This window comes from Strix aluco, chromosome 4, assembly GCF_031877795.1.
Source record: "Strix aluco isolate bStrAlu1 chromosome 4, bStrAlu1.hap1, whole genome shotgun sequence".
Lineage (NCBI taxonomy): Eukaryota > Metazoa > Chordata > Aves > Strigiformes > Strigidae > Strix > Strix aluco.
The window spans coordinates 91,832,868-91,860,832 of NC_133934.1; the positions used below are offsets into that span (position 1 = coordinate 91,832,868).

At 38.7% G+C, this 27,965-nt stretch overlaps 1 protein-coding gene across 6 annotated transcripts; it reads right to left on the bottom strand.

Annotated features, from left to right (window-relative positions):
* Positions 1-27,849, bottom strand: PSEN1 (presenilin 1). Of its 6 annotated transcripts, XR_012623257.1 has the most exons (12): positions 27,753-27,849; positions 24,769-24,912; positions 18,673-18,929; positions 17,256-17,397; positions 13,433-13,500; positions 11,473-11,693; positions 9,068-9,166; positions 7,698-7,784; positions 6,671-6,844; positions 4,482-4,600; positions 3,738-4,175; positions 1-3,657 (listed from the first exon to the last, which is right to left on the bottom strand). XR_012623257.1 is itself a non-coding variant. In XM_074824271.1 (11 exons), the coding sequence occupies exons 2-11, from the start codon at positions 24,850-24,852 to the stop codon at positions 4,020-4,022; spliced, it is 1,407 nt and encodes a 468-aa protein (XP_074680372.1). In that variant the 5' UTR covers positions 24,853-24,912; positions 27,753-27,849; the 3' UTR covers positions 1-4,019. The 6 variants fall into 6 exon arrangements, 5 of the variants coding, with proteins under 5 accessions (XP_074680372.1, XP_074680373.1, XP_074680375.1 ...); XM_074824271.1 differs by having other exon boundaries at positions 1-4,175; XM_074824272.1 differs by lacking the exon at positions 27,753-27,849 and adding an exon at positions 26,924-27,023 and having other exon boundaries at positions 1-4,175.
* Between the last annotated feature and the right edge of the window lie 116 nt (positions 27,850-27,965).

Here is a 27,965-nt window from a genome sequence, read left to right on the forward strand (position 1 = left end):
TCAGGATCCATGCAACTTTTATTTTAATAATTAGACAAATACAGGAAAATTTGCAATAATCTATCAAAAACGTATCTTATCAAGAACCAGAAAGGTGTTTAAAAAACATTCACATTCAATTCAGGTTATGTACAAACCAGTGTTTGTAAAAAAGAAAACAGCAAATGCTTTGAGTGTAAAAGAATTCTGTTCTACTTCATGTTTAGGTGTTCCCAATGACCAAGTTACCACTGAGATGCAATCACAGTGCAGACATGTTCCACAGTCTATTAAACTCGTTTCAACAGCATCATTGCCAAAAGTAATTTTTTTTTATAAAGCATTTTGAGAAGTTTCCTCATACAGTACCGTCCACCGAAAATGTACTTCTGCATATTTAATTCTTGTCTGCACTAGTGGCAGAACAGTTGTCATCTACAGGCCCAGAGTACATATAATATATATCTACATCTCTATAGGTACAGATATATATCTAGAAATCCAAGAAACACCAGTCTTCTATGCCTGAAATAGTCGGGTTCTGCTTTGTACATTGAGGAGATTAGCCATTTTTAGTGGAGCACAGCCCTTGATTATTTGGCTCAAAGAAGTCATCATCTGCCCAGTCAGAACTGTTCTGAATGTGTTGCAATATCACATGTGTACCTTCAAGACTCACCTCACAAAGATGACATTTGAATTTGAGTGCCACCATAACAGCCATACATAGATATGACAGCATCATACACCTCTGCTATAAGACCGGCTTCCAGGCCTCTCTTTTTTGCTCTGGATTAAATCCCCCAACAGAAAAAAAGAAAAAATAAAAAAAGAGAAATGAAAGTGACTGGTTTTTAGGCAAATCTGTAACTCGGAATTATGTTTTCTCATTTATTTATGTGAAGCTTAGCCAAACAAGGAAACTAATCATTGATGTAAGCTGAAAGGGGAGAGAACATCTCCTAACACCCAGTTTCAAAGTATGAACACCGAAACAGTCACACAACAGTTACCAGTCAGTCTGCCGGGGCACAAAAGAGATTAATCTAGCTACTAGGGTTACAAAATAGTTCTTTCAGAGCTACAGTCTAATATGCCGTCATTAACGTATTAATATAATGATAACAAAAACTCTCTCAAAAATGCAGACTACATACCAGAAGTCTTTCAGTTATACCAAGCTAACCAAGTTGAAATGGTTCACGATCTCAAATTAGATTGGTGTTTCAAGACAAAGGAGAGAAAATTGACACAACCTTCACGCTTATGCAGTAACAACCCAGATGCAAACAAAAACTATTGTGAACTGAACCTTATGGACCCAAGTACTGAGATGATCTTTAGTTGTAAGATCTCGTTTGGAACATAAGCTACCATGACTTGGCACAAGAGGGCAAATCTAGAAAATTTAATCTGGTTTTTGAAGGTGTAGGTAAGACTTGGTAATAAGCACTGTACTTTAACATATATTGGTCTGGACTTGAAAAGTAATTTCCCCTCCAAATTTATTTTGACATTCAAATACACAAACTTGAACAGTTTCTGTGAATATAAATTTTATAGTCTCCACCACTGTACTCCACACTAGCTTACAAATTAAAACTTCAGGATAGCAGAAGCAGCTCTGGGGAGTGGAAGACTGGCAATTTAGTGTTTGAAAATTCTGAGCTCTTCCTTGGGTTGCACATCTAACACCCATTCAAGTATGTGGAAAGGCTTTTGTGCATTTCTATAGATTCTAAAGCAACTCTTAATGGAGCTAGTGCTCCCATGGTGCATATTTAAGCCAAAAAACAAACAATAAAGATGACTGCTGCATTTAAGTAACAATTCTTAACCAAGAGTCAGCTCAGATATGCAAAGAGACGCTAGTAATGCCAACTCTTAGCAAACCTGTTCTACACAACGAAACAATAGTTAGGATGCCCAATAAAACACACAAGGGAATTTTCTTAGATACAATGCTCAGGAAAGGGACAAGTTACAATAGTATAAAAAAAAAACTCCAAACAAACAAAAAAGCCCCAAAAAAACCTGTTTTAAGTCAGGCGTCATTGCAGCAAAATATGGAATAGTGATTTAAGCTAGAAAACACAAGCAAGTTTGACTTGAAAAGTCAGTGTAAGCAATTTTGATATGGTTAGTTTATTAATGCTATCCACGACGAATCAGCACACAAATGAGATGACTAAAAGTATTTTAGAGGAGACAAGACAATATATTTTATGAAAATGTAAATGCTAACACTGCAGTTAGCAAGTCATACTCGAAAAAAGACAGACATTTCCAAGGACAATCAAAGTAAGCCTTTCTTGGTTTTAAAGCAGATTTATACATCACAGCCGTTCTTTCCCTTATTTGGGCAATGGTTGGTGAGCATCTGTGATGTCTCAGTCCTCTGAATCTATAGGCACTGAAACAAAGCCCCAGAAAAAAGGTAAAAGGAGCTTGCGTCAGAATTTTGACAGTTGTTCTACTTGGCAAGGACTTCAGTATCAAGATGCAAGTAAAAAGGAATGCCCATCAATAGTTCCACTCCCTACACTTCCCTCAGAAAAAAATTACTTGTACAGAGTAAGAGCCTACGGCAAAAACGACTTCATCTCACACAAGTCTCATTTCCAAGCAATTATTCATAAACGAGTTCTTTCAAATGAAGAAAGCAGAGTTTAGCAGTTTTAAGGTTTGAATCGAATCTTTTTCTTGTAAGAAGTTCAAAATCTCGTATCTTCTTTTCAGTGATTTTGAGTTTCATTTCTCCAGTCTTCGGTTCGTCATGGGAGAGGTAATTAAAGTGAAGAGGCCCACAAATTTTGCTCCTTGGTAGCAATAAGTATGTCTCACCTAACATAAGTATCCTCACCAGTAAAGATACTTTACAAAAAAAAAAATCCTGGCCCAATCTGAGGCGTTGGATGGTTGAATGACCAATTCTTCAGGTTAACAGAACTGTAAACCACATTTCTGAAGAGGAAAAATTTTAGTGATGCATTAGAAGTGCTACTAATAGCACTTTGGCCTCTAGATCTGGCAAACTAAACTCCATCTGGGATTGCTGCAAATGTCTACTTATTTCGTAAGAATTTCAATAGAAGGAACATACACCAGCAATGCAGTCCGTGCTGTCAGTGACTATTCTCAAACACAGGGTTTGAAATGGTGTTCTAGCAAAATGGTTTGCAAGAGCACAAAGAGTAAGTCCTGAAATAGCTTTTTAATGTAGTTTATTAACCTTTCAGAATCTAAGATCCAAATTAGGACCTTATGATGATCCACTAATGCCAAATAATTCAGTTCAAGTCTAAACAGCTACATAAACCGGAGCACGTGTACAGAAGGTGCACTCCATGCTTGAGGATACAAAGTATTAAAACTGAGAAGAGACTCTAGTTCCAGTGTGGAAAAAAAAAAGCTTTTAAATTTACTAAACCAAGCACGCTCAGGCACAGAGGCTATGAAGTGGTGGAGCACTCTTAGAGTGACAGTACTTTCTCCCTTTGTTGAATTGCTACAAAGTCCTTTCTCATTACACAAAGTAGAGTCAGGACTCCACTGTCAAAAAATCACTGCTGAAGAAGTCCGAATTGGGTTCTCTCTTCAAGCGGTTACAGGGACAAGTTCCGTGTGATTTGTCAGCTTCCTCTGTTAACATCAAGGAAGTCCTGAGCACCCTTAATGCTGTGAAAATAATCAACCTGTGGTAAGAGATCACATTGCTGGTGGAAGCATTAGCAATTTTCACACAAGGTGGTCCTTACCAGAGATATGTATATCAGATTACCTCTGATATAATAGCACCCGGTTTAGACCGGCCATCAGGAAGAAGTCACTTTCACACAGGAAAATTCATATGGTGCCCAGTGCAGCAGTTGTCTCAGGAAAAAACAAAACAAAACAAACCACCATCGGAGGAAGTTGTAATGATTCAGGCTTGGAATCTTGAGTATTAAACTTCAGTCTCACTTGAGAACTGAGGGGAAAACATTTTTCCTCCTCCCAGATTTGCTACAAATATCCATAGAGTATCAGCATCAAGTGTGCTAGATATAAAACTGATGGAACGCTAGCTGGTCCATAAAGGGTTGCACCAAGTTATCTGTAGCAAAGTAAAAAACTAGCCCAAAGGTTATGGAGATTGGAAGAGCTGGTAAGGCCTTCTTAAAGATGGCAAGAAGCAGAAGTGTAAGGCACAGACCCTAAGGGGAAGAAAACAAACAAACAAACATAGGGAGAAATTAGGGAACTCTGACAAGGAAAAGATTTTTTTATATATATATTAAAAAAAAAAGATTCCACAAAAATACAAGATACAGTTCATGCCTTCCTAAACGAAAGGCTTAAGTGACAGATGTACAGCCAATGAAGAGCACAGCTAAAGCCCTCATCAGTTTTCAGTCTGGCCACCAAGTAAACAAATTCCAAAGAAAAAAATGTAGCAGTTATGACTTTGTTCCTGATGAACAATAGAAAATATCCCTGTTACAATATTACATTATACTCACAATTAATATGGCTACAAAACATGCTAAAGTTGTATTCCAGTCCCCGCTTGCTGTTGCAGAGGCTTTGCCAACAAGGACACTGTAGAAAATGAAGTCTCCTAAACCTAGCTTCACTCCTCCTGCAAAAGTGAATATATGGCAGCATTAAGTATCAGACCGTCTACTAATATTACATATATAATTGTCAGAGAATAATACAGATTTACATTAAGTATCAACAAGACTAGTACCAATCTCAAATCAAGTGATAAACTCTTGTGAAACAAGATGGCTTAGGAACATTATACCACTCGATTCATTCATCCTAAAATTAGATTTTTTCTATATTCCTAGCCTCCTGTACATACAAATGCAATATATACAAACTCAGATACTTGTAATTGTATTTGTTGGGGGTGTCCACTTTTGGTTCTCATGTCATATTCAACAGAATACTGAAGTACAATTCCTTTAAGATAGCTGAGGGAGGGGGAAAACAAGTAAGTCCCTTGCAGATGATATTTTATTTGCCAGTTAGAAACCTATACCCAGCAAAATATTCCACTGCACTTCCAATTTTCCTACAGAATTCTTACTGAGGTAGTTCTAAAAAGCACTTGCATGTAATCACAGAGCATATTACAGAGGCAAAAACCCAACATACTTAGTCCAAGACGTGAAGTTTAGGAAAACTCATGAGTTAATGTCTTATTCTTTTAAATAGTAATTACCACCTTAGCAATAACTCTGGGAGCACAATACTCAATTACTTCTGCAAACAAAATAATTAAGATTTCCTGAAAGCCAGTTCACTTTCTGAGCTTTTAGTCCAAGATACTAAGTCAAGAGAGCCAACATCAGGTCACCAGCTGTTTTCATCTGGCCTACTGTTTCCTTTGTCACCTGATTATAGTCTGGCCCAAAACCCACTTTAGAGTTCTCAGAGGAACTCAGAGCATCAAAACAGAGGTGTATGCCTGGTTGATCACTGGGGAAAAAAATAAAGGAAAAAAGAAAAAAAAAAGAGGCCTCTTTCAGCAGGCCTCCAATATATGGTCTAGAACAGTGCATTAATGAAAAGCTCCTGAGCACTAAAACACACCCTTTAACTGCTCAAAGTTGGATGCTTGTATGCTTGTTTTCAGCACGACAAGACAATAAGCAAAGGCAACTGCTAGATAACTCCTTCCACACAAGCAAACTCTCCAAATTTCTAATAAGCCACTCCAAACTTCTAGTAAACTAATGCTGGCTGACAAGTCTGACTGGATCACTGCATACCTGTCATTGCTATTTGTTACAGGAATACAGGAAGGAGAAATTTAATAGTCTGTTTTACAGTTAACTAACCAAAATAGCCCAATTGCGAAAATTTTTGCATCTTAATGTTATTTTTCTAAGCTCTATAAATGAAAATGGATTTGCAACACACTCTGAATTTGGAGGTTTTGGGACAAAGTAAACTCTAAAATTGTTCTTAAAGTAGAATTCTCTGTATTTTTAAACAGAGGAGCACCTGAGAATCAGAGGAAGCAGCTGCACCTGCTAAATATGACAGCATCACATGGGGAGAGCAGTTTATTAGACAGGCAGACCCTAATTTATTTAGAGCTTTGCAAATCTAATAGCAGCTTAAACTCTGACTGGAAATCATGAGTCTGTTAAAACAGATACCTGAATATTGATGTCATATGCTCTCCAAAGCTACTGCACCTCAGCAAGATGCTGGAGAGCATGCAAGCCCATGGCATTCTGCATTCATTTCAGTCTCCAATTAGGTTTTAAACACTGCTTTCTACAGAGTGGACTACAGTAGTTTAATCTTGAGGCAAAAAAACATTAATGACTGCATTTACTGGGCCTAAAATCTGAAAGAGGTGATACACAGCAAAACACTGTGTGAAAAAGACAGAAGTTAATGCAACTGACTGTATAATGGTCTGAAAGCAGCTTGTGCTATTGAAGTTTTGATTCTGTTTATCAAACTGAAGACCAATTTGGCCAGTATTACTCACTTGTGCAGCAAAACCAAAAGCCACCAAAAAGCAACTCCATCTATTTCTATGAGGCATGTCAGTATTGATCATGAGCAAGAGCAGCTCTTCAGCTTGCTGTTAGCTCACAGCATACTGTATCTGTGCAGTCAGGATGACTGAGAGTAACTAGCTTCAGATTTACTAAGTCTTTCAGACACAGTACACCATACTCACGTTCTTCGGGGTCTTCGCTTGTTTGAGAGTTACTGGGTAGAGCCTGAACAGCAGCACGCGATTCAGGCGTTGATTCAATGGGTCCTATTCTATTGTCCCTTTGTTGCTGCCATTCCTGACTAAAGCCACCATCATCTGCTTCAGCATCTTCATTCTGAGTCTGGTTTGCCGGAGCTCAAAGGAAGAAAGGCATTTAGATCTCCTTCAAAAATGTGCCTTCTAAAACACGACAATCTCCCCACATGTAAGATCATAGAAAAATGAGGAAAAAAGGAGGTATTCCATAATATTTAGTAACATTTAACACTGGCACACACCATTACAAGACATTCTCACTTAGAATTTTAATACTTATTTAAACAATTAGGAGTCAAGGTGCACTGCAGTCACAGCATCTACATGTCGCACTCAAGTCCTAGTATTCGGGAGTACTTCAACATAACAGAGGGGAATTTCTGAGGTGACTTAATTTAAAGATCACATTTTAAGGAATAAACTCTCATCTAATATTTCATTAGCTTCTTTAGTCAACACTGACAGCTTAATTTTCCAGTAAATTAGAAAACTTAACTGAAAGTTACATATACGTACACCCCTTTAAGCATGTTAAATTCAGAAACTCTGCTCTGCTTTAGTAACACGTGTAAACAAACAAACCCCATGTTTTTAAACACTAGCTGTATAGCCAAGAGGTCTAGACACACTTCTGTTTAATACAAATATAAATGAGTTAGCATTATACTGTATCATCCCAATTTGACGAGCAATTGAGCTCAGTCAATAGCTGTCTATTGAGAGTCATTTCACCACCAACATTCTCGATCCCAGAAAAATAAATGCAAGAACATTAACTGCAAAATAAGTAAACAATTTCTGAAGTCTTGACAGATTCATGATTCCTAATAAGGCCTCCATGCTTTCACTCTTCTACAGCAACCAGGCCACTTAAAAAGCTGAAAAACAAGTCCCCATAAACATGTATTCCAATAAAATGACAACTATAAAGGCTTGTCAAAGAAAAACTCACCTTGTTTATCGTAAGAGGAGTTTTTGGAAGCTTTCCGTTGGGCTTCTGGATCTTCCTCAGCCATGTTCACTAGCCATATCATTGTCGCTATTAAAAAAAAAAAACCACAACAAAAACCCCTCCACATAGCTAATCATATCTTCAGATGCATGCAATTCTGAGATAGCATTGGCATCAATCCTTCTTTTTCCTTTTTTTTTTTTTTTTGGATACAAGTATCTTTTGCAACAGGCAATTTTACTCTCATTAAAGCACAGTAATAGCTGGAACACAGCCAGTACCAGCTACAACATGCATTTACAGAATTGGTGAATAAAAGTTTTATTCTTACTAGATGTTGAAAAAAATGGCAACAGCTGTTGCCACAGAAATTACTTCTATAGATGGGGCACACTTTGAAAATCTGAATCAATGAATTCTTTACTTTTTTCCATTAATCAGTTCTTTTATCTGCAAGTATAAAGGTCTATTAAGACTGGTACTGAGGTACCTCAATTCAGAGGCAGTATCTGCATCAAAGTTCATTGTTCTCTGGCCCCACCATCACAAAGAATTCTCCAATCTGGAGGTAATGAAATATTGTCACACTTAAAATGGTGTATTTTAATTCAAGTTTGTGGTTTCTCAGTGTTAACCTCTCCTCCCACAAAACAGAACAAGGGTCAGCTATGAGTAGTGTCAGTAAAACACAGCAAGAGTGACAGCTAAAAAAACCCCCTCCTCCTTCTCCACTGTAAACTTGCCCCTGAAGTAGCCAGTCTGTCTACAGCACACTTCCAGCTTCCAAACACAGGCCTTTCCTGAGCACCAGTAGCATAATGATTTATGATTAACCTATTTTACTGTTTAGCCATATGATTATGACTAGCAACACGAACTTCAGAAACAGTGGAACTATGTACTAATTGACACACAGGTCATAACAGCAATTTGCAGCTGCAGGGAGAAACAACGCATCAAAAAAGACAAGCCCTGGAGAAAATAGTTCTGTAAACGAATCTCTTCCTGGCAATTTCTCCCTTTCCTTCCAGTAACACACAGGTTATTTAAGCACTGAAAGCTGATAAATATTTTCTGAAAACAAGTACTCCCTTTGAATAGGCTTAATTCACAGCCTAATGACATACTACTCTGGCCAAACCAAAGTGTATTACCATTTTTCCTGTTCGTATTGAAACATGCTGGTTTTTATCTTGAAAGATCTTGGCCAGAAGATGTCCACATTTTTGAGTCAACAGTGAAAGGAAAACTGAGGCCCAAGTGAACAGACTAAGAATTCCCGCTGACGTGTTAAAACACAGAAAAATGAGAAAATCACTGCAGCTGAGTGAATGATTGTAAGTTTAAAATATTTAATGGAATTTACTTACAGGAGTAAATAAGTGCTGGGAAGAGAGTTTCATTTCTCTCTTGAGCCGTTTCAACCAGCATACGAAGAGGACCTTTAGGACATAGGACAGCAACCAAATCTGAAAGGAAGAGCGAACAGATCTTATTATCACTGCAGACATACTTACAAGAAGGTTTTTCTGTAACACCTGCAGAGACTGGTAACGAGATAAAAAGCTACCCTGAACAAAGACTTATAAAAGCGCCATTGGCCACAAGTCAGTATCCTACAGGAACACTTTTTAATTTCTCAGTTATACAACCTATTTTACATATTACTGTAATAATGTATACAAATTAAAAAAATGTGATGTTCCTCACTTAAGATATTATGCAACTGCAAATGCACCTGTGTCTGTATGTTGACTTACAAGTTGAAAGCACATTAATTCACAAAAGCTACTACTGAACTAGCATCTTGGAAATACCCAATCTTGCTTTCTATTATCAAAGTTTTTCTTAACCAAAGTTTAATGCTGAAACAAATTTTTAAGACAACAGGTGAGGCTTATGTAAGTTCTATGAAGTAGGCATGACTGCCAATTTATTCCCACTTAAAGAGGAAAAAAGTGAATGTGCATGTAAAGATGTAAAAAGAAACAGATTTACTAAACATTGTGGAAAAATGCTGTGTTTGCATAGATTTGAGAGGTGTTCAAAGCATATTTAGCAGAAGAAAGTAACAACAGCTTTAAGTTGCTTCTCTCAATTCTTGTTCATGGGACACTGTATGAAACCTGGTGAACAGGTAAAAATTAACGGAAAAGCCATCATTTACAAAATAGGATGACTGCACAAGTTACTCACAGATCGAAGAAGAGTATTAAGGAAATCTGTTCTATCAGATGCTCCATCTGCTTTCTCACCTGAATGTTGATGGTTTGTTAATGAAATCTGCTACTTCACAGACAAGACCTCAGCTACTTTTCCCTTGTCTTGCGTATTTGGACAGAAAGCTGTAATATTTACATATTAACCTTGCTACTACCTTTTGCAGTTGTCCACTCACTGTATGTCTTTCAATTCATTTGAAAAAATTTGACACCAAAAGGAACAGCTTCCTTGTCAGGAGCTGTATGCTGCACAGAGCAGGCCTTCTGCACCTGAGCTAACTGCCCTAGCACCACTGCTGGTCCCGCTCAAGTGAAGAACTCTTAGTATGCTGTCACAGGCTTTGAAACTTACCTCCCCTTTACTCAAAACCACCACGTTATGGTCTTGGAATGTGATCTGAAGAGTAATTTCATTTTGCAATCACTGAATGAAGGCTGAATGCTTGGAATACTCAGATTTGTTCCAGTCATACGAAGGGTGGCAGTGGGGAGGCGGGATGGGAAGGTTTTCTTAATGTGCTTTATGATCCATGAGCGTACACACAAAGGACATTTTTCCTCCCGCTGAAGAAAGAGGACACCTAAGGAGTACACTGACCTACCAGAGCTAATCAAATCTTATTAACCCTTGCACTTCTATAACTGGACAGATTCTCACTCTTGATCATTATCAGTGACTTTCAGAGTACACATCCATCACACTTACATGCCTCCAAAAAAATTCAAGTTATGAGCACATCTTCATGGATACACTTAGCTGTAATGTTTTAATTATGTCTAAGTAACAGGATTTTAGTCTTGCCTACCATAGTATCTGAGATATACAGTGATCTTCTTACCAAGTGTCCAGTGCCCTCTAAAGCCTTATGAAAAAACTACATCTGGGTATCTCTCAGTCATCATTCTGAAAAAGCATAATATGTGATAATTCAAATGAATTTTCTTTTTATTTAAAAAAAAAAAAAATCAAGGAAACAGACCTCACAAGTATATCCTTCTAAATATAAAATGACTTTGAGCAATGAAAACTGCCTTTAATCCTTCCTTGCTTCTTTCTCATTATATTAAGCATGGATTAGGGTGTTGTTTCTATGTCCACAAATCTGAGCAATTCATAGGTTGGGCAGATCTATACCTTTATGGGACTGTACCCAAACAATAAGCTCCTAAATTCTGAACACACAATAGTTTTCCAAGAGTTCTTGGGGAAAATGAGAAGCCTCCACCTCCATAGATGAGATCAAAATGGCAACATAGATCTCTTATCTCCTCCTCTCTTGAATTACTTCAATTCTCCTCCCCAAAGACTTAGAAAGTCCAGAAAACACAAAGGAAGATGGCATCACAGAGTCACACAAAGCCCTTAGCTGCAGGGGACCAATCTCAGTTTAGATCATGATCTTATTTCTGAAGTCTGTAATCACCTTTGGATGATACCCAGCCACACTCACACTTTTTCTTTTTTTAAGGTCTAGTCAGACACACGGAAGAGTCAGGGAATAGAAGAAATTGCCACCATAATACCTGTTACTATGCCTTGCCCCAGACCTTACCATACACTGAAATGACAGCCAGGATAAGCCACGCAGTCCATTCAGGAAGGTACTTAATGAACACCAAGGCCATGAGAGCACTTATCATAATGAGATATGCCTGCTGGAGCCGAAGCGGACCCTTCCAATGAATACAAATCATTCCCACAACACCGAAGTTCCAGATCATGAGTGCCACCGTAATGTAGTCCATGGCAACGTTATACGTCTTAAAAACCTCACTAAAAAAAAAAAAAAAAAGAGAGAATATAGACTGCATTTACTTAAAACAATGGAAACAAGTTACAGATGCAAGCTTCAGAATATTATTTTTTTAAAAAAAATTCTTATTCAATGTAGTGGCACAAATGTAAAATTCTATCTCCAATTAGTATTAAACTATTCTTCACAAAAGGGATAATTTTACCACTGTTTTCTTCACACCAACTCTGTCACTTTTCTGAAAATTTTCCTTAATTTTCTATTTCTTTCTCAATCAAAGCAGAAGTTGACAGAAAAGGACATTACTGCAAAACAGTCATTTTGATTATGTTCATGATTTTTAAAAATCAGAAGAGTAAGAACTTGTGAGGTTATAATGGATCTCTAAAGGCAGGCAAACGGATCTCCTCCTACTTACCTGTCACCTGTGGAACGGAAACACTTTACTAACTCCAAAGAAAGATATACATGGCTATTCTATTTCATTCTTCACCACAAACACTAAAGTAAAAAGCTTTCTTTTTGGATGTACAGTGTTACTCTGTCACACCAAATACTATAAACTAATTAAGACCCTCAATAAGTAAAACCAAAATAGACAAATACATTGTCACCAAGTCACAGATGATTTCCACTGACCCAGGGGAGATACGGTTATGATGGCTTTTTGCAGATTCTGCTGCTACCAACTCATCAAGCCACTAAGAACGTTATAATCTGCATGATATGTTCCTCCAGGAAATTTGTCTTCCATAGTTGCTATCTGGCCTGAGATGTACAGTGTTAACAGGATGCCCCTTACCACCATTGTGTATAATTGGTCTACAAACTCCCTCCTCACTCATTGGACCTCCACAAAAGGAAACCAGCACTGCGTGAGGCAGCAGGGCCAGCTGAAGGAAAGCAGAGTGTCAGGAAAGCCTTCAGTCTTTCTACCCACACATGCTCATGGAAGATTGCCAGCTTCAACCCAAACCCAGAGAAGTGAGCCTGGCAAATTGTCTCCACACAGCCTGCATGGCACTTGTGCAGCACACATTGCCCTGTATTTCAAAAATCGTTATTAAAGTTAGAGAAAATACTGACCAAAAAAGGCATCACAGATCACTTTTGGCAAAAACAGTGAAGGAACACTATTTTCTTCCCCTAGAGACCAAATTAAGTAAGCTTCTTCAAATAGAAGTTATCTGTCATTAAGCGGTACAAAAATATACACAGTATAGTAATTTCATGGTATAACTCTAATTACAAACTCTGATCAGGTCACTCATTGTCGAGAATACCGAGTATTATGTACAACTTTTCTTGATGTCTGGATAAAGGCATGTTTCCAAATTCGAAAAGAAAAACATTGAATATATTCTGGTGAGAGAGTAGATTCTTTTCAGCTGATTTTTTTCTGCCACTACCATGCAAACAGCTTTTGCATATACATCCCACCACCAAAGCCATGATGTAAACAACTTCCCTTGAGTCATATAGCTATGAAAAATTCAGTTATAGAAGGTATGCTATCAGAATAAGCTACCCTGTGAAAGATAGCTTATTATGGTGATGCATGTGATGGACAGCTTCTGTACAATATGCGATGCGCTATAAACCCATAAATATCTCTTTTATGTGTACTCTATGAACCTACATGAACCTAAAAATTTTATTGCAATAGCTTATTCACTACCATTCTTCTCAAGATTCGAGAGCTAGTTTCAAAATAAATATATACATGAAAAATAGCATATTCATGCTTTAGTTCACTTACCCCAGGTAGATGAATGAGAAAAAGAAAAGCAGCAAAAGAGAAGAAATGATAAGCCAGCCATGGATCACCTAGAAAAAAAAAGATAATACAGATTTTTTTAAGATTTGTTGTTTTTATATATATAAATATATATATAGATATATATATATAGATATATATATATAAAGTTAATATCTACTTAAAAATGATTTTAAGGTTATTTCCCCTTTTGTGCAAAGAAAATTATATTCAGATATCTCTCTCTTGGTTGTTGCTAAATTCATATTTAGGCTATAGACATTATTGAATTTCAATTTACACTTAGGAATTTTAAGTGTTTTGTGGTCTTTCAAGAGAGGTTCTCTACAATGAAAACTACTGTTTATATATTTTTAGACCATTTTGATAACAGTGGCATTATAACATAGCAGAAGTATCCAGCATTAACACAGATGGAAAACATGATTCATTTTTGCGCAATTAAGAAGCCTGCTCTGATTCCAGATCTTTTTTGTAATACAGTTACAGAATTAAATGCCGGAACACTGAAAAACCTTCAGAGCTTATCTGTTGAAATTCAGAATTAGCATGTCATCAGTGAATGGCTATATAAGGATTCCCGTATTCTGTATCAATCATCTATAGATGTAATCCCTCATTTTGATAAGAGAGCAGATACACATGCCCAACAATTTAACAAAAAACAGTTCAGGGTTGTACTCAGCAGAGACACGCATAGATTTAAACTTGGAAATGACAGGTGCTCAGACTTTGCACTGACGAAAGTGCATACCATTCTTGTATATTACTGTGAAAAATTAAAAATTAAGATTGAAGAGCCCCATAACTGAGAATGAAACATATTTGTCATTTGTCAGATTCCCAGCACAGAATCTTTTACATAAAACCAGACCCAACATTGCAAGCAGGTAACCAGTCAGAAGCAATAATCTAGAAATTCAAGCTGCATAAGAAATCCTGCTTCAAACAGACATGCTCAGTGGAAAATCAACTGGTTAAATTAGCTATATATGTACACCAAAGTATTCAGAAACTGTTTAGAAATTGTGTTATCTATTTCTCTTCTTCTGAAAGATGTATAGTAGAATGCATCTTATGTTATAGTTTTTGAAATATTTTGCAAAAGTTAATTTAAAAGTAAAGCCCATATGCACACAGACTAAAGGAATCAACATTTATGTGAAGCAAACAGGACTTCACAGCAAATTAAGAATCTAGCTATTACAATTAGTAATTTAGTGCATTTAGTCTAATACTAAATTGTTCATAAGCATTTTTAGAATGCTCAGCAATTTTTGAAACATTCTTTTTTCTCATTCACACTCCCTGTCTTTCAAAACAGGTTCAAATTTAACCTTCAACCTAATAAAACCTGTCATTTAACTTGCTAATCTAACAGATTGGCTTTCCATATTCGTTAGTGTAGTCTCAAAAAGACGTAAGAATTTCCCACATGTAATAAGCATGGTGCCTGTAAAGATGCTGCAGGAAAACTGCCAAAGTATGTGTCTCAGCCCATCAAACTGTCACCACTCACTGCAAGTGGGGAAAAAAAAAAAAAATATACTAAAGCTGAAGACTGATAGGTACCTGAAACAGAAACCAAATTTCAAACAACTTAGATATACAAGTAGTTTTATAAGTAGTGACCTAACAAGAGTAATTTTATTTCTCTGTAAAACTATTTGAAACCATTTTAAGAAAATGGCAAAGAAAGCGGTGTCATTTCTTTTAGTAATAACATGACTTCTATCTCTAGTTCTTCTATTTGCAGTATAAGTTCTTAAACTTTCTTACCACTTAAGAAAATAATGAGAATAGTAATGTTTCCTTCCAGTAAAGAGTAAAATGCTAACAATGTCAAACACCAAGGCCACAGTCCAGTAAATGTTTACACACACTCTGCATAACTACCGTCAACAGTACTAAAGGAGGTAGTTTCAAGAGTTGACATAAATAGGCATTTTACACACAGATGTTTGTTTTATTCTCAGTATGTATCTCATTTGCTATAGCATTTTCCAAATCACCAGCCTCTTTTCACACAAGTAATTTTTCCAAAGTATTTCTTGTAAATTCTGGCTAGTGTTTTCCTAGCAGAATACCATGACAGGTTTGTTGCCTTCTAATTAAAGAATTTTCATTCTTCATTTGACAACAGCTTCAACGCTAATTGATTGCGGTACAGAGTTGGCTTTGCCTGCTACAACTTGAACAAAAACTAAGGATTGCAGAACACAGAGAATTAAAATGCGCTACATCAGCCAGATTTTGGGTTGGCAGACTAAAACAATAAAGAAGATAAAGAATAATGAAATACGTTAAAAATAAAAGATAGTCAAATACAATCACCCTCAAAGATGCTGTTTCTGTTTAGATTTAGGAGCTAGAATCAGGACCATGCTTAACTTACCACATATGGGAGAAACACATGAAACTAATAGCAGTTAAGCTGAAATAGTGTTTCCTTTCTTCAAAAGAGTTTTCAGATAAAAATCTTGTGAAGATAAGCAAATTATCACTACCAGCTGGAGGCCTAACATTCTTTCATTCTAAGTTCCATCCCTTATAATCTACATGTACATTCTACATATAGAACTGCATATAAAATAGAATTCAGTGGACAGGTAAGTACAGCATTCTGGTATAGCGGCACAGAAATACTCTCTTAATAAATCTAAAAAAAGGTATTTCTTTTAATTAGCATAAAATGTAACGACAGGTCTAATCATTCTAATTTTTCAGTATAACAATTATTTTTGTAAGAAGAGTGTGCAGTGCTTTGTAAGGTCAACAGGGAAGCCAAAAATGTGAAAAGCTTAGTAAAAACTAGTTGGTGCCTTCAGCACCTGAGGAGAACCTATTGGCTGCCAAGGAACCTAGCTGAAGTACATCAGTTATTTGACTTCATTAGAATAAACAGAATTGACAGCTTAAAAAGATAACTTCGGCGGTTCAGATTTAACACCACACTGTGATAAAAGAGAAGGTCCATACTTTATAAAACAGTATTCCAAGCTGTATGCAGATCCAAGCAAAAAATCATCTCCCCAGTCGCTCCACAGATACTTTTGTAAAGGGGTTTCACCCACAGCCGTGAAGACCAAAACCATTTTTCCCTCTTAAAAACAAAATAAAGTAGAGCAAAGCTTTGTGCCAGTGCATGGATCCTTCTGCCTGTTCTACAACTATGAAACAGATTCAAGGTTCTGGCTGCACACTGGGAAGTTTTATTAGGTCAAGCCTTGCTAAATGGGTCATTAAGACCAAAAGACAACCAGGAATTTTCATGAATAACTCCTCCCAGACAGGTGACATTGCAATTATTTATGCTAAGCCTGGACTTGCCTAGATTACATCATTATACAACTGAAGTCTTTCACAAAAGAGCCTTAGAGTCTCTGTGTTTGCTATAAGGATATTGCCTGGCATGTACAGCCACACACACATCACACTGTTGGAAGACTTTTATACTGGGGGCAGCGTGGGGAGAGGGGAGCCCTTGAAAAGCCCCTGAAGTCCTGAATAGATTTCAAATTGTAGGACCAGGTCTGTACTCTGTAGTTCTTGACCACTGGAAGACTTCAGTACATGATACATTTCACAGAACAGGAAGCAATGCCACCCTAATTCTGACTGACAACACAGCCAGCAGTGTCAGCACTGGGCCTCTGCCTCAAAATTGAAACAGTGAATTGAATCACCAATTCTGCTACTTTTGCTCATTCATCCTTGATAACCCTTCATTTTGTTCCATCCTCTATAATCTGTACTAATAAATAAAACTAGAACAATTACTCAAGTCAATTATATTTATACTCACCTTGTAGCACCTGTATTTGTAAAGCACAACCAGGAGTATGGTCATGACAATGATAACGCTGATCATGATAGCTGCGTTGAGAATTGAATTCAGGGCTCTCTGTCCTACTGTCTCTGTCTCTTCTGTGAAAGGAGTGTAGATGCTACAACAACAAAGAGTCAACTGAAATATCAGAAACATCTGTGCATTCAGTGACATGTGAAGCCAACATCAAATGAAATTGCAGTAATCTTTCAATTCAGAGCTGTAAAAGCAACAGCTGTTTTCTACTTAGGCAAAATTTGAAAGGTGGCATAGTATCATATTAGGCAAACTTTAACTTAAAAAAATAAGTTCATTAGAAGACTTGCCTTTCCTACGTTCTTGGATTATTACTATTTTCTACTTTGTCAAACAAAAACAAAAAACTGAACTTCACACTGTTTCATACGATTACTGACACGCTATGAATTGTTAGACTACTACTGCAGCTAGACCTCTCTAAGCACACCATCTAGTGGATATACAATGAAAGGTTCCCCAGTGATTTCAAAAAAACAATGATGGGCTCATCCTGGGGAAAAAAATGCTTAATTTGGGGTGGGGGTGGGGGGGGAGTGGTGGGGGAGAAAACACTCACCATAAATAAAATCTCAAGAAAAATAATGTTTTGATCAACAACTTTGACAGTGAAAAATAATTTTGACATTCTTATATTATACAAACATTCCAAAGCCAAACACACTTTGAGTCATTTTGTCTAAACGTTTTCACAGTGGAACATTTAGACTGATTTGCTGCAGGTTCTGACTGGCTCAGTGTTCTTCCTTTGTCTCCTTTCTCTCAAATCAGCTTTCACTGAAATTGCTTTTTTGGGCAATATTAATATTTTGCAAAAAATAAAGAAAATAATATCCATACAGGAAACCTGCCTGGAAAGTTTCTGTAACTGCAACAGAGGTGAACCTCATAAAGCTACCTTTCTCTTGCACTTGAATTTCTTCATGAAACAGCACAGGCAAACCAGAACTTGGCATATATGCTGCTTCATTTAAATGAGTAGCTTTTTTCATTTTCCAAAATCTCTGTATTCTAGCAGAGTACAATTGAAATGGCTTTGGCTCAGGATTGAGTTTATTTTATAAATACCACAGAGCACAATGAAGTATTAAAATGAGGACTAGGATCTGAACCAAACAGTAACAGCCAAGATGTTATCCCAACTGGTCACCAGACAGGCAACAAATGTCAATAGTATCACGAATATAGAGTCTGGTTTCTGAAAGGAATAAAACAAAACTATCTGCGGGTTGATGGCAGGGAGAAGGGAGGCAAGAGAGCGTTCACTGCTTGAATTAGACTCCTGAAGAAATGGAGATTAAAGGAAACTATCTAAGTAAGTCCACCGAAAAGATAAGGGAAAAAAATTGATACATACAGCTGTCCATCCTTGCGTGTATAAAAGCTGACAGACTTGATGGTTGCAACAACGACCACCATGCAAAGTGTGACAGGTACAAACAACATAATCACATGTTTTGCTCCATATTTCAGTGTCAGCTCCTCATCTTCTTCTTCGTCTTGTTCCACCACTTGCTGAACGTTGTTTTGTGGCTGCCCATTGGTCTCAGACTCAGGATTGTCATTTCTTCTGCGCTCACTATTATCATGGCGACGTCTTTCACTGTTGTCATTCTGCAAAACACAAAAACCAGTTTCCTCAGCAACCATCCACAATCATATTCTCGTACACTAAGCTAAAGGGAAACATGTAAGGTAATATTTACTGTCAAAAACACTTGCTGCAGCAAGGACTTAAACAGTAGTAATTAATTGCATCATGTAGTTATCAAAAGAATAGGAGCACAGGATTATGTTAGAAGCATTTATATTAAAAACAGCAGCAGCTGAAAGTAGACTGGTTGTATCTAACAGCCTATGTCACCCTTCCTTTAAACAGAATTAAAAAAGCTGAATTAAGACAGCTTTTACCCTTGGTTCAAGCTACATCTGACACAAGGAGGCATGACAGTAGATTGCTCATAGCTTGACAAGAATTAACTATATCTGTTCCTAGAAGTAATGCCAAACAGACATTTATGACCCTAACTCCATGAAAATCCCAAGAAAATGTCTACTTTCCTTACCATGTTACTCTTACTACAGTGCACTAATTAGAATATATATTAAACTGGAGTTTCATGAGGTATTGTGTTTCCACATTTTTAGTGAGAAAAATGACACAGATCAGACTCTGGTAATTCTCAGTCTTCATAGTGAGGTCTGATCCCAAAGTTTTAGCATGATGAGCTACTACTCCACATCCTTTCACTGACATTGAAGAAATTCCACCACTCTAGTCAACAAATATGAAAGAGCCTCTTATCCTTCCTGATACTGCTACATGAAACACCAAGGGTGTAATTCAAACACAGGGACAGAGGTAAATTTTCAACGGAATTAAGATTAACCACAAGCAAAAACACAAACTGGGAACACCACCCACAAGTAAATGATCAGGCCTGCACTCCTGGTGTCACAGACTTTGGTCCCTCTCCAAGAAGCCCTGTCAGCAGGGGGCATTCAGCCTTCTATATGTTGTGTGCACATACAGAGAACACATGAGGAGAGTGAGCTATGTTTCACCTGTTCTGGACTATAAAGAAACAAAACCATTTATGTTTACCAGCCACTCTAAACAAGCCCTAAAATGCAACAGTTTACACAGACTACTTTTTTTTTTTTTCTGTATTACCATGTCCAAAGTCAATGCTGTACTGTTCCCATTCTCCCCTCTCAAGAGGTTTAACATAAAAGATGTAACACAAAGATTTTTGATTCCTTGCAAAATTAATTTAATTTCTTCAGAACTACTTCATTTACACAGTTCAGTTTGAGTAAGTGCACTAAGACAGCCTCAGATTAAAACATACAATAGACTGAAGGAAGATACCTTTTGCAATACCTTTAAAATATCACTCAGTTTTAGTAAAATTGCTTTAGACATAAGATAGGGCATTGAAAATAACCTAATGAATTTCTGCTTAAGTACTCTTGTGCAGGTAATTTCTTCCTTCATCATGCAATGTTAAAGTCTCATTACCTGTTCTTAATAGTGTTTCCAAACATAACTGCTGACTTTTATCTCATTAAGTCACTGGAGTTTTTCGATAAATCAATAGTAATTTTGCAGATTCTTTATACAGAATTTTCCCAGCCTCACCCTCAGAAAAGGTAAGATGTTAAGTATACACTCAGGAACTCATAGTGGGGTTTTTAAAAGCACTTAAGTGATTAAGGAGCACAACTCCCTGGACTTTGAACTGCAAACACTGACATTGCTAAAACCTTGGTTGAAACTTTACAACTTCCCCAACTCATGAAAAATTTGCTTTTACAAAACATTACAAAGTCACAATACACACCAAACACTTTGCCTATTTACTCCTTTTTTGTAGTATCCTCAGGATCAAGCTCAGCAGGGTTTCAAGAACTGTCCTCTAAGAAAAATGGCTTTATTTTTCAAAAAGGAAACAATATAAGGGAAGAAAAAAAAATTGTCTTAATTAAACAATTAAAACTAGCAGGCAACCAGACTTTTAAAATTAAAGTTTTAACCTTAATTTGAATTTAGTATATTAAGGTATGTCCTGAAAAAGATTATGGGTTCAATATTATTTCTTACTAAATGAAAGATGCATTATAAATCACTTGGCATTTTGCATAAAGTTCTCACATACAATTATTGAAAGTCAGATAGAAAAGGAATATGGGAGAATGCCAATAAAGAGATCATGTTTAATTATTCTGAAATGCTGGCTGCAACTGAACCTCTTCCTGTGCAGATTATAGTTCAAATGTAATTATTTTTCACTTTGATACTAAAATATTTCATTTCTCTCAGTCTACCACAAGACAACAATAAGCTCACCTGTCTAAAACTGCCTAAGACGATCATAAGTAACACTACATTGGAGAAGATCAGAGCCCTGGAACACTTCACAAGTAAAGCAGACCTAGGTTTGTGCACACTTGCAGAATACGTTGCTCATTCTCTGCTGTAGTAGCAGTCTTGCATGTGGGAGCACTTACCCCTATCTTAGGCACAGAAGTATAAAAAAAGAAAATAAAATCCACAGCTTTGCAAAGCAAACATAAAAACAGTCAAAGGAAAAGCCTGAATAACTAGCACATCACTACAGAAAAATGCAAAATCAAACATAAAGAGAAAAAATGAAGAAATTAGACCAATCTGTGCCATTTTATTCCCTTCATTAGCTAGGAACAAAGACACAATCACAAAATCCCTTTACATACTAAAACACAGTGCATGAAAACCAGACCAGCAGTTTTAAGACTTATAATCAGATAACCAGAGTTATAAGAGCTATTCTCTCATTCACTGTCAAAACTAGAAAAAAGTTGTCTTTTCAGGCAAGTGTGCTGCTAAATGTGACATGCACGTGTCCCACTGATTAAAAGAACAAAGTGCACTCATATCCTACCTGATCAGTATTAAACAGAGCAGAGGCCAGGGACTCTTGATGAAGTGGAAGCAAAGGAACAGACTCTTCACTTTCCTCAGACATAGTTAAAAGTGAAAATTCTGAAGCTAAAAAGTCAGTAATACCTGTTGTGACACCATAAGCAAACGTAAGTTATGAACTACGCGCTTTCAGGTGAATAAACAGTATCAAAAGCAAATGATAGGTATTTTTTTTTCCTATCAGGAAAATAGTTAATAGCAAACCCAGAGCAATGTCCCGGAACCAAGAGATAAAAAAATTAGCATATTTGATAAAAAGTTTTTATTTATTAGATCCAGATTTATACATCAGGAGCAGAACGCCATGCCTGATGGTGGGCACAGGCTTTACTAGTTCTCACATCCATCATTTATGTTTAAAGGTCATTATACAGTGACAGATATTGAAGACTGGGCTGAACTCATGGTGAGTGACTGGAAGAAGAGACGGCAAATTTAGCACTTAGTGATTTCACATGCTGACTGTTAGCCACAGAAGCTAGATATGCTGAAGCAGGAAAGGATTTTTGTACGTATGTACAAAACCAAAGCGGATGTGTAGGGGAGAAGAATCGTTGCAACTGCTGAAACTACACCTAGAGTCACACTTAAACATGGAAAGAAAAAAGCGCAAATAGTAGTTATTCATCAGTACAGTTTGTTAGAGAGAAGTAAATAGAACCATCCGTCTCCAATTGCTGGGAAAGAGCTGTTGTGTTAAAGGGTAATTTGGCAGAAAATAAACCCCCTTGCATCCCAGCTTATCCTCAGATGTCAGAGGGGCTGGGGGCAGCTAGGTTTAGATTCTGAGCAATATCCAGTTTGTCACTATTAGTCCGGTCACGTTCAACTTATCGAACTATCACGACTAGGGATGCACTAACAGCGCACTCCACTTTCACCTCCGTCACGCTCCATGGACTCACACGGCCAGACAGAGAGTTTGGCAGCAGTCAATGAGAAACTTTTACAGCTAGCTTAACAAACAGTGCAGTTTATTAAAGCAACAAAAGTACAGGTTCTTATGGATTGCCAGTGATAAATATACTGTCTGCAAAAGCACGTGCAAATATTGAGATTATAAATAATACAATATGTGAAATTAAAAAATGACTCTATATATAGAGATTTCCAAGTTTTCTGAGCAAGCACTCGGGATAGTCCAGATCTTACCCAAAGACGTCCCTATGGGGGGGAGAAAGAGAGGTTCAGCCCGTCGACTGACCCCAGGAGTCAGAGGCAGTATCCTTCCTGACTTGTTCACGATGATATCTTCCCCCAACATTCCCCCTTTCTCAGGCTATTTTAATGCAATTTTTTATCTTCAAGGTGAAGCTTAAGTGATTCTAGTCATACATACCTTTAATATGATTGGTGTAAGATTCTCTTGCTTCGTTTTTAAAGGTATAGATTAACAAAAATTCAGGGCGCAAGCTCCGTGAGGGGTGGTCACACTTTGGAGGCAGGTAGCCTTTGGGATGGAGGTGTGTTTTGGTATTATAATGAGATTATAATGAACAAAGTTCACACAAAGGACGGCATTTTGTCAGAATATGACAGACTACTGGCCTGGGGTGGCAAATATGCAGCTTATCAGTACCACAGTACAGTGAAGTTCCCATCTCTGCTGTGATTCACAGAGCCTGGCCACGGAGCCTTCAGTCTGCTTCACCCTTCATACTATTTTGCTGGCAGCGTTGTCCAGGGAACCACCGTGGAACAGATTCCTCGCATACCAGTTGTGCTCCACCCTGGAAGCTTCTTCGATGTCATATCTTTCCTCAATGTGTGAACAATGCCATGCCTTTAATACAGGTTTGATTTCTAAGTCACCTCCAGTAATTATTCCACAGGAACATCACCAAGCTTTCTGTAAGGATGGTGAGCCCACAAGTTTATTGCTGAGCTCTGCCTTTTTAATGTGCCAGAAGTGTTCAATAAAAGTTAATCTCTCACCTGTCCAAGATGAAAACAACCTTTTTCACACCCGCTGAAAAAGCACAAAGGATACAGTAGGAAAGGTTCCACTTTCCTATTTTTATTAACAGCTTCCATAATCAGTAAGGTTTTAAGTCCGACTGACTTCTTAATTTAAAAATAAATTTTCATGGTTTATATTTTTACTGCTACAGCAGGATGCTGATCTGAGATAAAGACAAGGATTTTTCAAAATTCTACTTAAACTGGATTGTATAGAAGAGCTAGAGCAGGGATCAACATATTCTCTTGAATCACTGCCATAAACATCGCTACAAGTAGCCCAGCTCACAAGAGTATTTCTGTGTCACATTGAAACCTGATATTCAAGAGCTATAGCAGGAACAAAGAACTGAGCATGACAAACCCAAGAGCATGAGCACCACACCCAAGCAGATCACCTAAACTCGGTTTTACCCAAGCATATGCAGTATGAGTACAGTTTTTGTAACAACTATGTGCTGAGGTTTTTCAAAGCAATCATATAAAACTTTATGGTTTGAGTTCCCCCTCCACCCCACCCCCCCAAAACTTCAAGGACTCTGAGAGCACCCTATCAATTATTCACAAGTAAGACAAGGCAGTGTTGCTCTTTCTGCATAGGAATAGTCCTCCAGCAACAGCAACAACAAAACCCAGGCTTCAAGCTCTACCTAGACTAAAATTAACTCTATGACTGAGACACGTGTGAATCAAGCAGACCACAGCCAGGCTAGATAAAGAGAGCTCACTTAATCCTCTAAAGGTCAGTGTTTGACACAGGAGCGTCCCTTCCCATTTTCTTATTTTTCTGGAGGGCTTGGTCACTCCAACACCACTTTATACTGGGGGAACTCTTATTTGCATGTAAAAATGTGTTTAGAACATCAGATATTTTACAGAATATTTCTTTCAGCACTGCTTATCACAGTCCAGATAAAGAAAATTACTCCCAACAAATAGATTTCTAGAGTTCTGAACTGTATTTTCATCCACACTCATTATTCATCCTGATTTAACTGCTACCAGGTAATAAAATCGTTTGTTACATACGGTGTTGCTGAGGTGGTTATCAGGGAAGTTTTCTGTCAGCTGCCCATGCTGAAACTGGGGTAAATGTGCAGACAGTTCTGTCATTGGGGCTGTCCTCTGGAAATCACTTATTTCTACACAAAACGGATCTTTCCTCCTGAGATGCTGAAAGGAAAAACACGTGTAAAAAGCTTTTGTTCTTACATGACCAGGTTCTCCATCCCCTCCCTACCCCACTTTTTAGAGTTCACACAGACCAAAGACAACCATTTTCTCTCTACTCTATGATACCCAACTGTACCACATCTACTAAGAGATCATAATAGGGATTTTCCAGCATAAAAATAAGAACGTCTAGGCGTTATCAAATTAGTTCATCAGCCACGGAAGTAAGCCAGCAACAAACTAATCATTTAAAACAGTTCTCCATTCTCTCTTGTGCAACAGATGAGAAGCACTGCACGCTTGCTCAGAGCACAACTTGTATATTTTTATATCAGCAGAGTACAATTGCTCCAAGTTGTTCGGTTTTGGATTGCTGATAAGCCCAAGGGGAATCTTCAAGCAAGGATGACTGAGTTACACTTGATCATTTAAAATGTGGCTATATCTTTAACACCGTAATGCCCTAAGAGAGACCTAGAGCTACACAAAATGGTATTTCAGCCGAGCCTCAAGAACTAATGTGTATTCCTTTCCCCTAGTGGTAGGTTTTCTGTATCAGCTAAATGTACATAAACATGCCACGTGCTTGTAACAGCTTTATACATTCTTCCATAGAAAAGTTACATGCTAACATTTTCCTATGCAAACATGAATAAAACATGTGCTCCATAACAAAGAAGAATAAAGCGATATAGGGGAAAGAGGAAGAAGGGTGACGTAACTACGTAAGTTTCAGAAAAAATATAATTTTACAAAACAATGAGTAAGCCTAAATGAATCACTGGCTTGCTTACACAAAACACAGGGAAGTGAATAAACCACTGCCTCAAGGGTGGAGTGCCAGTCCCCACTTCCATCCCAAGTGGCTCCTGCTCCTACCTTGTGCCAACTCCAGCACTCATCAGCCCTCTTTACAGTGGATCTTACTCACTAAAATGGAAGAAAACAAATCCAGGAAAAGAAAGCAATAATATTTTTCTGCTGGTTTATATACTCAGCTAATGTACGGAGGGATCTCAAAAAACTCATACAAGGGAGGACATCACAAAGCAAGGCCTCTCACTTCTGGCAGCAGCAAGCCACAAGTGCTGAAAGACAGCATCTTACTTAGATAACTAAGCCTGTTTTCATACATGCTAAGGTACAGAAGCCGGTTTTTTACTTATAAATAAATACACATCTTACAAGACTAGTACATAGTGCTTATGAACTTCAGCACGGATGTAGCTTACACTAAAGAGCCATTAGGAACCTACTTAACACGTCTAGTGGGAGCATGCAAACTGTTTGGAAAAAGAAAGGCAACGTAGTATTCACTAGAATGGCTCTCTTCTATGTTTGTAATTAAAAATAAAGCGTGTCTAATTTAAAATATAATGAGATGTAAGATTAGATGAAAATAAATAGGCATTACATTGCTTTTAGCTTTAAAGCTTTTGCTCTAATTTTTCGTTGGGCTAGAGAATATAAACAATGTTGTTTTAAGGCTGCTATTGATAAAAATTTCCAGTGACAGGGCCACCACAAAGGAAAAAGGAGGAGTATTTTTATCCAAATGTGGAGTATCAGAATGAGATTTTTCACATAGCAGCATATCAAAATTGTAATTAAAATACAGAAGGGAAAAAAAACCCCACAAAACCAAAACATCAACCCACAAAATCCTATTTAAAGACTGGTAAAGAAAACGACCACAAACTCACCAAACAAAAAAACAGCTACTGAGGAGCAGAGAGAAACGGAAGACAGGGAGGAGTAACTGAAAGAAGAGTTGCACCAAAGCTTGAATGACAGTGTCTTAAAAAGGCCTCAAAACTTACGGTCTTTTAAAACAACCCCTTTTGAAAACTCAAGAGCTCAGAAAATGCACTCAGGACATCTTCCCAAACAACTTTATTTTCTATTTTTAAATAAAAGAACACTCCCAAGTTTGAAATTTAGCTATGAATGAATGAAATCTAGAAATGAACGGTGCATAAACACACACAAACTTAGTTTTTACTTGTTTTACCTGAAAAGGGACTGATTTTTTTCTAATGAAACTGTTAATATTAAAATAGCCTGTTTGAAACAGTTCTTCCTTGCTTCCTTTGGCTTTCCTTCGCCAGAACGACGGGAGTTACAACTGTAGCGTTCATGCACTTACATTTAGCCTGTAAGTAGAGGTACCACGCAGGTAAGCTCTATAGTGTCCTCTCTACTCGGATGAGAAAGTAAAGCGAGTACCGCCCAGCCGCAGCAGACGCGGGGCGGCCCGGTTAACCTGTGTTTTCTCTCAAACAAGCCACAAGCAGCAGCCCCTGCCCCCCTGGGGAGCACCAAACGCCCGCCGGAGCTCGCCCTCAGCCCTGCCCCGGCCGCAGCAGCTCGCCGCAGCCCGGGGCCCCGGCTCCCTCGGCCGCCGGCCAGCCCGCACGGGGTCCCCGGCGAGCCGAGCGGCTCCCCCAAAGGCCGCGAGGACGAGGGGGCCGCCGCGGCGGCAGGGTAGGGGTGAGGGTCGGGCCCCCTCCGCAGCCCCAGCCCGCTCGGCGTCCCCAGCTCCCCGGGCCCAGCGCAGCCCAACTGGCCGCAGCCCGGGACCCCGCCCCGGCCCGCGGCGCAGGGCTCGCACAAACGCGGCCCCCGGCCGGCCCCGAAGCCGCCGGCCCGGCCGGCTCCTGGCGGCCCCGCCACCCGCCTGCGGGGCGCCCCCGGCCCGGCTCCGGGTGGCGCAGCGCACCCGCCCTACCGCCCCCCACACGCTGCCCGGCCCGGCGGGCCCCCGCGCTCGCCCCAAAATGGCGGCGGCGGCGTGCCCGGGGCTGCCCCGACCCCCCAGGCGCGGCCGCTGACAAACGGACCTGCACGGCGCCCCTCCCGCGGGCTCCGGCCCCGGCTCCTCGCCGCCCCGCAGCCCGGCCCCGCTCGCTTCCGGCCCGGGCCCCGCCTGCCGCCGCGACCTCACTTCCGACGGCGGCGGCCGCGAGCCGCCAGCCCGAGGGGCAGCAGGCCGAGGGGCAGCGGGGTGACCGGCGGGCCGCCGGCCTCCTCGGGCCCCCGAACAAACGGCCACA